The 13,758-nt window shown below is 43.2% G+C and overlaps 1 protein-coding gene across 2 annotated transcripts in view; it reads right to left on the bottom strand.

Annotated features, from left to right (window-relative positions):
• The window catches only part of PLCB1 (phospholipase C beta 1), a 332,313-nt gene extending 318,959 nt beyond the window's left edge, over positions 1-13,354 (bottom strand). For both annotated transcript variants that reach the window (XM_056486829.1, XM_056486830.1), the window contains exons 1-2: positions 12,932-13,354; positions 1,923-2,000 (exon numbers count right to left, since the gene is read on the bottom strand). In XM_056486829.1, the coding sequence (XP_056342804.1) occupies positions 1,923-2,000; positions 12,932-13,030 (177 nt within the window). In that variant the 5' untranslated portion in view covers positions 13,031-13,354. The remainder of the gene's footprint in view (positions 1-1,922; positions 2,001-12,931) is intronic.
• Between the last annotated feature and the right edge of the window lie 404 nt (positions 13,355-13,758).

Below are 13,758 nucleotides of genomic sequence, written 5' to 3'. Positions count from 1 at the left end.
AGAGAAAGTGATCACACAGAGGTTGTATTGTCCTCATATTTCTTCACACAGTGCCACTATCATCACAGGATCACTTCACACAAAGAGAAGGAAATTAAAGAAAACCTCCTATAGAATTCCTTTCTCCATGTATTTGCAATTTCACAATCAACACGAACCCAAATACTCTGCAACAGCAGAAAATGGCATTTCCTTTCCAGTCCTTGCATTATTAGCACCCTAGTAGATATAAATTTACTTTCTTTAAATAGGCACTGCTAGAATAGTGTTTAGAAACAAGCTTCACCTAGTTGTCATGAATTATTAACCAGGAAAAAAATCCCACTTGCTCTTTACAGAGTCTTGATTTGCAAGTTTAAAAATCAAACTGACACTTAAACCTCTTGTATAAATACCTAACCTTTAAAAAAAATGCTCTGAGCATTTTAAATACATTTTTTCATTAATATGGGAACAACAATTCTATAAATAGCTATTCTTCACAGAATTGCTTCTAGACATTGTTTTTACAGACAACAGTAGGAAACTGAAGGAGGTCTTAGTGCCAAACACATTAAAAGTGAAATAAACTCTCCAATCAACTCTGGGTTTCCACTTATTCTTACAAAGTTCATCGTTATTTTTTAGCTTATACAATTAGTTTATGCAAGGGAAGGAACAAGCCAAAAGGTTGCACTGTGTCCTGGCACAGCCACTGGGTCAGTGTAAATCACTCACAGCCTCCAGCTTCTGAGGGCACTCACTTGGCTGCTCTGGGCAGTAATTTAAAACAACTCTGCACTCCCAACAGATGAACTCACTATTACCCACCACAACCTTGCACAGGCAAAGACAAGATTTTCATTATAAACTCCACCATATGATCCCCAAATACACTCACTCACAACCGTGCTCCATCTCCTCTCAAAAGCAAACACAGGAAGATAAACACGATCTAATGTAACAGCAAATTGCCTCTTCAATGTGCCTGCACAATTCATGGTTGCTATCTCCTCAAGCTATTTTTGCCCTGGTATCTAAACATAAAATCAACAAGAACTCCTGAAAAACAGCTACACAACTGGGAAAGCAGCTTTCTGCAGCCAGAATACTACAAGTACACATTCAGTTTTTTGGCAGAGCCTCACACAAGGCCAAAGCTCAAGCACTACCAAGCTCAACACCATTTTCAACAGGGAACCAGTACAAGCACTTGATAAGCTTAAAAATTCATCTCTATGACAAGCAGAAACTCCTTCAATTCCCAGTTTCAATGCAGTGTTTTACAATAACAATTGCAGCACTAATTTTCTATTATAAACCTGAGTATGAAACCAACTGCACCCAAGTGCTCAGGGTGCTGACCACTCTTGAGTTTCCAGCCTCCAACAGCTGGGAAGGAGAGTGCTGGCTCTGAGGGGTGACAGGGATGTGAAACTGGAGCAGGGCAGTGATGAATCAGGCCAGGAGCTTTCCCAACTGCTCCCCAGCCACAGGAGTGAGCTCAGCACACCAGAATGTTTTTGAAAGTGGCCAGGGAGGATTAGGAAGAACTTGGTGACGTGGCCCACCAGGCATGGCCAGGGAGCACGTGGCTGTGAAGGAGGAAGAATTCAAAGGGAGTTATAACCTCTGGGAATTCTGGGCCTGCCATGCACAGCAAATAAAACTTCAATGTGCAGAAGCCAACTAAAAACCACAACAGCATCCCAAATGGATCCTTCCTGTCTTTGCCAGAACACCTCACCAGGCATCCCAGCATGTTCATGGCTGGAAATTACCAAATCTTCCATCCATGTCTCCAAGGGATGAGCCACAGGCCTGTTGTCTTTGCTCTCCAGAAGTGCAGAGGAAGACATGCAGATAAAATGCTGTGCCAGGACTGCACACCACAGAACAGAGAAAAGGAAGAACCATTCTGGAGCTGGAAACTTCTTTCTTACCTTATTTTGATCCGTCCAGTAGAAGAAAAATCCCTGTGGGTCTGTTCGGAGGATAATTGGAGTCACAACAGTGGAGTCCTGGCAGAGAAAGGACAAACAAAAAAATCTGTGTCAGCACACACAACACATAATTATGCACAAGCTGCTTTGCCATCCGTGTTAATGAATTGCAACATCTAGAAATTACCCTGAAGGTATCACTAGCAAGATGTCACTGAAAGAATTTAGTATCACCTGCCTTATCTCCATTTTTCTGACATAATGTATTTCCATTACTGTGAAGACAGCACCTAATAACTCCAGACTTGTCAACACATGGAGTTAACCCAGAAAAGCTGTAAGTAAATGAAGTTAAACAGGCATAACACACTGAATGTCAAACCAGAGCCCAAACAGTAAAGCATTATAGAAAGGTGTCCACTGCCCACCTTGATCTAACTTCACCTTCAGACATCAACAATAACTACCTATAAAATTTACTTTTATAAATGCTGAATTTGCCTAGAAAACATGGAATAGCATTCTTTACCTTAACACTTTAGTCAGTAACATTCCATTAAAATTTTTTTTAAATCAAACCATGAAAAATGTAATAATAGGAATATATCTACATTCCACCTCATTTTCCAACTAGCTGAAAACATTTCTAGTCTAGTGACATCCATAGCTCAGGTCATTTAAAAACAGACCCATTTCTTAGTAGCATGAGCAAGGCAGCTTTGTTACCTACAAATTCATGTCTTCTGACTGACAGCAGTGCCTGACTCAGGAGGCACAAGCTCTAATCCAAGCCTTTTCCACAGATGGGAGTTCATCACATCTCTTATATCAGGGTTCCCTAGTGCCTAGCAATACTTAACATCACTGCAGCCTGCTCCTAATAGGATTTTTCCTCTTTGTCTCTCCGATTTTTAATGACATCTGTAAAGACACTGCTGTCTCAAGACCTCTACCCAATTTGCAAACTCAATTTAGAAGTTATAGAAGGGGCACAGAAGGGAAAAAAGGATACAGAAAAATTGCCTAAGCCAAGCTAAACACACAGTGCCTCCTCAGAAAGGATTTATATTTCTGTTGAAGTGCTACAGGTATTTTATAGCTTCAACATTCACCTATTTCCAAAGCAGTAATGTGTGAGGTCAGTCTATATTGCTTTGAGGAAAACAAATGGGCTGTAATAGGTTCAAATTTAAATCAACCATATTTAACTGCAGCATATGAACACAATGAAAGTTGATGGAAATATAAATTTTTTTATTATAAATAAAAAAAATAAAACTTCTCTAAGTGGCATTTCTGATGCAAGAACTCTTGTCTGTATCCTGTCACCAGTACAATCCTTCCCGATGCAGCACTAAATTCCCAGCAATGTGCATTCCTGAAACAGGGAAATTAACTACTCCCAGTTCACAGCTAGGAAAACTGAGAGCCAAAGCAGCTCAGTGACAAAGCCAGAACCAGCCAGGACAACAAGGTGAAAGAATAAAATGGCATCAAGCATATTTTTATCTCAGCACAAGAGAAACAAATTGAAGGGCAGGTTCTACACTAAAAGGAAATACAAGATGAAATCCTTCAATGAGTGCAGAAGGGTTTTTTATAACTGCAAGATCCAGGCTGAGCATCTGTCCAGAGGTGCACTGACACTGAAAAAGGGCCACAGAAGTTTACAGAGGCTGGGAACAAGTGTGGCTGTGCCAGTGCCATGGGAATGTCCCAGGTGGGCCCAGAGCTCTGCCAAAAGCACCACTGACCCTTCATTAAAACACTGCCCTTTCCCTAAGAGAATAGACATGCAGATTCTGTAGAATGTTATTTTCCCCTCATTTCTTCACAGTTTTTAAAATCTTCTACACCTGAGAGTTGGATGCTGTTTAATACAACATGCAAATTTGGTTTTAAAATATATCAGACCCTGAAGAAATCAGTCTGCATCCACAAGCACCTAAAAAAAGTTCTTAGACCCCCACCATTTAAAAAGAAAAAAAAAAAAATCCCTGCTCTGGAGACAGAACTATCCTTTTTTAAGTTATTTCATTGTATCAGATGCAGCCTGTGCATGAAAACATAAAAATTAGCCAAGATAAAGAGAGTCCTTCGCATGAAATATAAGCAATTTCAGGGGGAAAGAGAAGGAAGTGATGGGAAACACACAAAGCAATTATGTCTAGGATGAACTGATTTTGCTGGTTAATAATTTCAGATTGGTTGCTTCAAACCAAAGTGTGTTTGATGACATAGCTATCAGAGGAATACTTTCATACATGTGGGTTTTAAAATGTTGACTAAAATCAGACTCAAGAAAACAGAGGATGAAGGCAAAGAACCTTCCATATCTATTAGGTGGCCTAAAGGAAACTTCATCACAACAGGGTGAGCCTTAGTCTGGCAATCTCTGCTCCAGAAAGCTGCTTGGGGTTTTTGTTTTGGGTTAGGGTTTAATTAAACTCTACTACTCTGATATTAGGCACAGCACAATTAATGTGCTGATGAACATGAGAACCTCAGACTGTCACAGGATCTGAGAATCACTCTGCACATGTATTTGTGCAACATGTGACTTAAGAACTCTTCCATACAGCAGCAATAAAAGCCATGTGCATAATGCTTTATATGTTCTACAAGTTAATTATCACTCTTGTAAATCCCTGACATCAAATGCCACACTCTGTTCTGGGTGTGGAGGAATAGGAATAAACTCCTGAAGTCAGCTCTGCAAGTCCTTCCACCCACTCCAGAGAAAAGCACAGTCCTTTGTTACCTGGGACAGGTCTCTTCCTTTTGTACTACTCTGCAAAGGCAGGAAATAATCAAAAACACTCCTGAAAAGCCCCTTTTACAATACATTCAAGAACAGCAGCAGTTCAAGGCTCTGAGATAGCTATTTGCTTCAACCAAGGATTGTCTGGTGCATTTATTTACAAACATTATTGTACTATTAAAAAGACTGTGGTTTATGACCCGTAAGACACACCTGCAGTCACTTATAAGTATCCTGAAGTCCATTAATTCAATTTCCTCACCCAAAGAGCAGACCTCATAACTCTCCTGAACAAACTGACCAACAACACACAACTCTGAAGGAAAAAGGTTAAGGAACAGGATGTAACAGAGACGGAGGAAAACTAAAATAAATAAAATTTCAAGGACAAACAAATCAAGAGCAGACATTCATATCTCATCTAACCCACTCAGATCCAAAAGTGAGAATAAAACAGGAAATAAAAATGTGCTGCCTATCTCTAAAGCTGAAGGTTTGTAAATTAACACATTTAAATGTGTAGAAGGAGAGTAGCCTATATCCTATATCCATTCCTCTGGATATCAGCAAATCAAACAGCAAGCCAGATTCCTGAGACACTTCCAAGCAGATAAAAAAGGTCCAGGAGGAGATGACCAGAAGAGGTCCAGTAAAAGAGAAAGGGAGAATGTTCCACACAATGGTGCAGATGTTTGGTGCAGATGTTAAATGCCACCCATGGGTGCTCATGCCAAGCAGTGACTTGACTTTGCAGGAGACTGCTCCTGCAAATTCCTTGGAAGAGAGCGGCCCCTAACCTGGCTGTCCCAGTGTGTTGTGCTTCACACCAGCCTCAGCTTATAAGAATAATTTTCTTGAAGGGCTTTTAATATCACCTTTACAAGTTCTCCACCTTTTTACTGGTTGACTTAGGGCCAATTCTCCACTTTCCTCCAATTCCACAGCCTCAAATGAGTAATGTGGCTGTTCTATACTTACTCCACTAAGTTGCCCCCTAATTGGCTATCCAACCTCAGATCCTGCATTAGCAATATTCTTTGGTTTGTACTTTTAAATAAAGAGGTTTCAACTTTAGACCCAGAAAGTGCCACAAGGAACTTTGGGATCCTCAGCAGCCAGGCACAGCAGAACACAAGCTCAGAGGATCAATGGACAAATCCATAATTAAAAGGCTGCCAGGGAAAGGTTTCAAGGTCTGATTTTAAGAGTGAATCCCTCAGACTACATTTAACACCAGTGAACAAAAAGTGCCACCTCCATTTCATTACTACAGACCAGTAAAGATGGTCATACAAAGATAATTAGTGAAGAGGATGAAAACTTGGGTTAGCTCCTGTCTGACTATATATATCAGAGCACCACCATGACCTGGCTGTGCATCAGATGGAACCTTTTACTCTGTGACCATGAGCCAGAAGAGCCTGTGTTTTAATAAATCACATATAGATAATGATGTTTCTAAAACAGCTGCAGTCAAAATTCACATCAACAGATTTAAAAAAGAAAAGCAGAGTAGCCCCTGTCCTCAGCTCTTCTGACAGATGAGGCTCATGACACTGCCTTATTAAGGCTGACTGTTCTTTCCTGGGCTTGCCTCAGATTTTCAGAGACAGTGAACATGGCCAAATATAACCTGAAAACTTTTGCACATCATTATTTCACTTGCTTGAATCTTCTTGAAAATTTCTGCCAAAATGTTTTGACACACAAAGCTAAGAAATACAGACTCTTTCTGGTAGAGGCAATATATTCTTGAACATTTCTTTCACTTTGGCCAAAGGGCCTAAAATCTGGTTGAGCAAAGGTGTGAGATGTGAGGACAGTCCCTAAAAAGAGCTCTTGCCACCCATAAATCAGGTGAATCCCAGGCCTGGGGGAAGCAGAGAAGGTGCAAAGGAGAAGGGATAGCAGAACTCCAGTTTCCACAAGGTCAGCAGACACGTGAGCTGTGAATTCCATAATACACAATGTACTCAGACTGGAACTAAACAGGATTACCCTGACAGTCACAACTATGAACTTCTTCAGGCTGACAGCTGAACTGCAAGTGAAAGGGAGAAAGTTCCCATCCCATTTGCAGTGAAAACCTGAAATAAACTGAAAGGATAAAGATGCCCTTTTCTACTTAGGGCAGAGGAACCAAATCTGTCACAAGTGCACAGGCTGAAAAGAAGAAAGCATTGGGGAAGGTGAAATGAGTGCTGAAAGGACAAAAATATCAAAACTAGAATTGATCTTTACAGAACTGTAAAATGAAATTCCACTTGCTCAACAGGAACATGCAAGAAGATATCCTTCCCTATTAGAGTTGTTAAACCCTGGAGAAACTTTGGTGATGGCACCACAGGACAGAAATTGTCATTCTGCTGATCAGACTGCAAGCTTCAAAGATCTGTCTTGAGTGGATTTCTCAGAAGTTTGTTCTACCCCAACCTATTTCTCAGCACATCCTCACACTCAAGCTAATGATCCCCTCACTGCATTTGTTTGCATGAGTCCTTAAATGTTGCAAGCTAAACAGTCAAGGGAGAAAAAAAAAAAAAAAAAAAAAAAAAAAAAAAAAAAAAAGGAGAATTTTAGAGCAAAGGCAGTGAAATGCCAACCAGGAAGATTTTGATCATGGCTGAAGACTTCTTGTGTGATGCTGAGAAAATAACTTAAAACAGCCTGCTCATCAGCATAAGTGCTACATTTCTTATTTTGAGATAACACTGGAATTATAATTTCACATTTCATTTTCTAATTTTCAGAGATGCTGAGATCAAACTTATCTGAAATCACTGGAGAGGCATTCTGAACATCTGACAGTATGGCACTGCAGGCTGAAAATTAGGTCCAATGTATCTAATAACAGATTTAAAAAGTTTAATGTTGGTCTTGTTTTGGATCTACAACAGTAAAACTGGAAGCATTTTGTCATTTAGTGGGTCTCCTGAAAATAAATTAAAATGTGCTTATGAAGCATTTACTTTATAATAGAATAAAGACTGCATAGTTAAAAATAGACTGCAATAGTTACCTGTGTGTTAACTATTTCACTCCAAGTTTTGTTAAGAAAAAAAAAAAAAAAACAAAAAAACACAGTGCACAACCCAAACTCAGTTAATCTTCCCTTGCCCAAGGAATGCTCATTTATTTAGGAGTTGTTTTCTGGCTTTCACTTTCCCATGTATCCACCAGCACTCCAAAAGGCTCCAAAACTCCACTAACAGATGTCATCTATGACTAGAACATCAGATCTTCTCAGGCAGGCATCTAATCAATCTGCAGCAGATCCAAAATCTTATTTTCCCCCCCAACACTTAAGTTATAAAGAGCTTCCCAACAAGTTCTGGCTTTCCCATTTAATAAATATTAACTCCTAAAAATTGTGAATTGAATCTCCTGTATTGCAAAAGACCAAAACCACAACTTACACTCATCAAGATAAAATACTTTTAAATAGCCAAGAGCTGATACTTGTTTACTACATAAAGATCAGCAACAAAGAAGAAACAACAAAAACTCTACAATGTCAGACTTGACCTCTTCACTCCAGGCTGAAAGTGTTCACAAAAAAAAATAAACTCTTCAGCTTATTGTTTTAGTTTTATACACACAGAACAATGGTTGCCCATTTTTTATGTCCTCACTAATGTACTGGAGTGGCAGGCTTGTGCACAGTCTAAAAACAAACAAAAAAGGCAGGGGGGGAAAAGTTACTTAAAATAACCTCTGAAAAATTCCAAGTCTTTTATTTGTTTCATCTCAGCTTATCCAGAATAAAGATGCCCTGATGTTATGTTTACTTGTAAAGTTAAAGGGGATACTCCTGATAATGTTCTTTAAAGCATTCCTAACAGATTAAGAAGCCTGCAAATTTGCAGAGCATTCACTCTGAGCTCAAAAATGCTTTATTAAGACAAAGTGCTCTAAGAGAAAGGCATTAAAAAAAATCTTAGAAGACCTGGGTTTCATCTTGCTGCACACCTGGGGCAGTTCTGTAGCCTCCAAGCAATGATACCTGTCAGGAGGTTTGCTGCAGTAATCCAATGCTTAGAAAAAAAATATGGCTAAAAAATTGGAATCTTGGCCCTCAATTTAGGTAGAATTCACCTTAGCAATATAGTTAACTTAAAAGTGAAAGCAAATAGTGTGAGCCACAGAGAGATCAGTCAAAATCTTTATGCAAAGTACATATTATCACTAGGGAAGATAAGAAAGCCTTTAAGCAAGAAATGAAAACAAACCTATTTTTGAACATACACCATCATTTTAACTTGCTACAGTGTGCCAATTACAGCTCCCAGAAAATATCAGCTCAGCTGTGCTCTGGCTGTTGAGCTACTTAAAGACTCAGTTATGTCTATCTTGTTCCCACTACAGGCCAGACAAAAACAAGGAAAGAAGTCAGCCAGAGCAGATTTCAGCCCTGGAGGATAGACAATTCCTGGGAGAAGTTGCTCTCTATACTCAAGTTTCCTTACCCTTATCAGCCTAGCAACACATTCTGCTACATTAAGCTTAACCACTTATCAAAAAAGTTTCACCTGTGAACTTCATTTATTTATTCAATATTTATATTAACTTATTATACTTTAAACTCTCATCAGGAAAAAGCTGCTATAACCTGGGATCATCACAGCAGAGGGGATGAAGCCAGTTCATCCCAAGCCTTACCCTTCTCTCACTTCTCTCTAGGAATACAAGAGCACAGCTGTTGAAAGCCAGACCAGCAGTCAGGGAGAAGTAGCTACAGAGGCTCAACTCAAGAAACAACGTGGGGAAGCAAGAGCTCAGCCAACTACCATCTGAACCAAGCACACACACAGATACAGCCACAAAAAAGACAGAAGCAATCAGCTACATTTATCTTGTACAGATTGTAAGAGCAGCTATTTCTGCTCAGTGCCTTGTGATCCCAAAAGTACACATCAAGAGCAATGGGTAATTCTAAACTTTGCTTTCTGACCTGGAATACTGTTACAGAATACAACAGAAACAGTGTGAGGAAAAGTAAAGTTACAAGACAACAATAATCTGTTTGACTTTAGTGCTTTACACCCTGATCCCAAATGGAATTTGTGAACAGTGTATTAGGCATTGGATGGTGGGAACAATCCCAAGGCATGAAAAAGTGACTTGTCTTGCAAAGCCAGAACATCTTAATGGATCCTAATGGGTTTTCAATTTAGAAACTGAAGACAATCTGCAGAATAAATGGAATTCCAAGCCTTCCACCTGTCTGTCTGTAATGTGGAGTGGCTGATGTGACCTCCTCCTCCTCTCCACTTCACCAAGCTCAGGCACAGCATTTCCCTTAGCAGCTGGATCATCCCTAGAGTACAGGGGCAGCAGGCACTGGATGAGGCTCGTGGGTGACATGCAGCAGATTTCAGTGCTGTTCCACAGAGAGTTGATTCATGGTTTTTTTTGTCAGTACCACATCTGCTATCAGCACCTCAGTTACTGATCAGGCACAGAGCTACTACCAGAGGCTCAGGATGGGAAGCCCATACACAGAATGGTTTTCAAGTCTGTATCACCACAGCTTTTGTCAGACTGTTCTGCACACCTTGCCACAGTGTCCTTCTCAAACCTGGTAAACACTTTCTGTAATGTTACTCCACACAACATGAAAATTCCTTAAATGCCTCTCATGCTCTGGTTTGAATGCTTCCAGCATTCCCATTTAAAAAGACCCTTTAAAAAATTCTCAGTGGTTTAAATCTCAGCTAGAAAAACGTTGTTCTGGGCTGAAACTTAGTACAAGTCACAAGAATTCACAACAATCACTTCTGCTTCATGAAACTCAAAGCAAAGTCAGCAGGACCATCTTTAAACTGCAACCCGAAACAGCAGGGACAGAAACAACAAGGAGAGGATAGAGGCTGCCCCAGTGCACAGGCGAAGTGGAAGGACTGAACTCCCACTCTTATACACAGTGAAAAGAAGTGATGCACAGTAAACAACAGTGTGTGAGCCTGGCTTTTCTGAAGAGCCCTGGTAGCACAGCAGAGCCAAAGTACTCATTATGATCAACTGCATTTTACAGTTACATGTTGCAGTTCACTACTACTACTACTACTTATTAGAGCCTATTTTTCACTAGTGAGTTCATGCATGCTTATTACATCAGAGACCAGAGGTTCACATTCATCACCATCCTTTTAAAAAATACCCCAGCAGATTAATTTCACAGAAAACTAAGACTACAAAGTGGTTACTGGCTACTCCATGGCAAACACTTCTCAAAGCCACTGAACATGCATTTGTCTAAATGCCTTCACATAGCCAGAGGGGCAGAGGAGACTCCCTTCCCTTGAAACCTTGGATTTTGAAGGCTTCCACTGCTAAGAACACTACAGGCAAGGCAAGGAGAGCTGAGGGGTGGGAATGTGCAGATATACACACAAGGCACGGTCAACAATGAGTTAATGCCAGAATTCTTCATCAGTGTGGTAAATACACAGGAACTTTCACAAGGCTGCCCGTGACAGCACGCACTGAACAGAACAGGACTCAACTCAGTCACATATTCCAGTACACCTGTGTACACCTTTAACCCAAAATACAGGTCTTTCTCCAGAATTTAGCCATGTTTTATCACTGCAGGCTTTAGCTTTAAAATTTTACATCTTTTTACCAAGTAGTCTATAGCAGGCAGGTGATGCAGTGAACATCCAATGTGCATGGAGAACAACTCTTCATCTTTTAATTCCATCTAGACAATTACTATTTTGGAAATAGCACTCTAATAATTTAAACTGTTGCCTGATGACTTGGACTTTCAGTCTGGAGACTCAAATCATTGTTAGCTTGACCTCTGCGTATACACGCGGAAATTCCTTGGTCGCTTACCAAAAATAAAACAATAACTGCAATGACAAGGCTGCCTTTTCCTATCCTAAGGAAAATGTCAACCAAAAGAAAACGTTTTCTCAGGCAAGTCATAGTTTCTGAACATAAAGAACCGGTATCAAGCGACTGTTTGGTACTGCAGACAAGGTCAGTTTGCTGAGCCTTTTAAAAATGTGTAAGCTCATTACTGTAAATAAAACTTCACACCACAAGTTGTTTGGTTTTTGATGTTCCCTCTCTCCTTGAGAGTGTTTATCACAGGTTTACAGGGGTCAGGCTCACACCTTTGGCTGCTGGACAGGCTGAAAGCAATGGCAAAAGAGCAAGATGTAATAAGCCAGGAACAGTGGTTACACATGAACTGCTCCTTCTCCCTCGCTGCTGTCCCTCCAGTTGTTACTGTGGATGTCTTTAGCACAACCAAGCTCACAGCAAAAACAAGACAGCTCTGAAAACAACTCATTCTCAACAATCCTCCTGACACTCAGACTGCCTGCCGTCTTCCCCAACAATTTCTCCACCACACCTCGAGTCTCACGATGTCTCTGTGCCTCCAGACACCACTCACACACAGACTTTCTGGGGCACCTGCTTCAACTGAGACACAACACCCGGTGTTGTACTGCCGGAGCAAAAGCTGGCAGAGGACTCATGCTGCTTTCCTTCTCTGCAGGCTTAGAACAAGGCAACTCTTCTGTTTAGCTCTCCTTTCCCCTGAAACTGTCCCGGGCATGACCAGCATGCCAAGAAAGAAATCCCAGCTCTCTACCAAAGCTGAAGGGGCAACCACACTCCTTTCCTACATGAGGCCATACAAACGTAAAGGGTTGGGAAGCAGCAAGCAGTAAGGGAAAGCAGATATTATGCTGAGGCAAGTCTCATGCCTTAATGAGCCAAGAAAGAAGAGCATCTTCTGCGGAGAAAGTAAACTGACCAAGGGTACCCAAACTGCGAGCCCTGGGAGAACACATCCAGGGCTCGACAACTCCACCAGAACAAGAGAGACAACGACAGGAGCAGGAGCCAGAAAGAAAAGGAGAGGCTGGGAGGAGGAGACAGCAGATGGAACGTGAGAACAGGTTGAAACAACTATGTTATGAGGACAGAGGTGGCAACACGCACACAAACACGGGAGGCGGGAGAGGAAGGTGTTCGCGAAAGGGGCCAGCTCAACACAGCTCGCACCGACCGGCCAAGCGCAATCAGGCAGGAGAGCCCTCGGAGAAAGTTTGCCCGGCATTCAGCCGCCGGTCCGACACCGCGGCTCGAATCGGACAGCACACGGCGGGGACAGCGCTGTCGCCGCCCCGCACCTGCCCTCCGCACCGAGGGCAGGGCCCGGAGCCCTCCCACCTCATCGATCCGCAACCCCGCCGTGCCCCTGCCGGGGGAAGCGGAGGGTACTCACATCGTCCCACTTGACGAATTTGACGCCTTTCTTGAGCGTTTCCGAGACGCAGACGGGCTTGAGCTGCAGAGCGTGCACCCCTGGCTGTGCCCCGGCCATCTGCACCGCATGGACGCGCTCGCTCTGCCCCGGCGCGGAGGAGCCGCGGGAAGCGGCCGCTGCAGGAGGGACGCCGGAAACCCGGGCGAGAGGCCGGCGGAGGCGCCGGGAGCGGGCGGGGAGGCGGCGAGAGCGAGCGGCTTCACTGGCGCTGGCCCAAGGAGCTGGCGCGGCAGCGGCCGGGGCGAGCCATGCGGCGGCACATCCTCTATATACCGCCGGCCCGCCCGCTCCCCTCACACACACGCACGCACGCAGGGCGCGGAGCCGCGGCGCTGCCCGCTCCGCTCCCTCCCTCCCCGCCGCTCCTCCTCCCGCCCCGCCAGGCTCGGCCCCCGAGGTTCCCCCGCGCCCAGGGCAGCGCCGGCGGCGCCGCGGCGCCACCTCCCGGCCACGGCCACCGCCGCCTCCTGGGCACCAACACCGCCCGGCTCCTCAGGAGCGCACAGGGACGGCAACGAAAGGCTGGGAATGGGAGAGCCATCTCCCGCCGCGGGAAGCACGCGTGGGGCTCCGGCACCGCGCCGAAATGCCCAGCAAGGGAGCGAGAGTGAGTGTCCCTGCGTCTCGTCCCGCTGAGGGATGTGGCCAGGAGCGCTGCAAAGGGGGTGAGCACTGAATCACACATTAGATGGTGCTGAAAGGGACCTATGAAGACCACCCAGTCCCACACCCCTGCTCCTCCACACCTGGAGAAGGTGACAACACAGCCAGGTGGGTTTGGGATG

This window comes from Oenanthe melanoleuca, chromosome 3 (genome assembly GCF_029582105.1).
Source record: "Oenanthe melanoleuca isolate GR-GAL-2019-014 chromosome 3, OMel1.0, whole genome shotgun sequence".
Classification (NCBI taxonomy): Eukaryota; Metazoa; Chordata; class Aves; order Passeriformes; family Muscicapidae; genus Oenanthe; species Oenanthe melanoleuca.
Note: the sequence above shows the minus strand (reverse complement) of the source record. Positions and strands in the feature narration are given on the sequence as shown.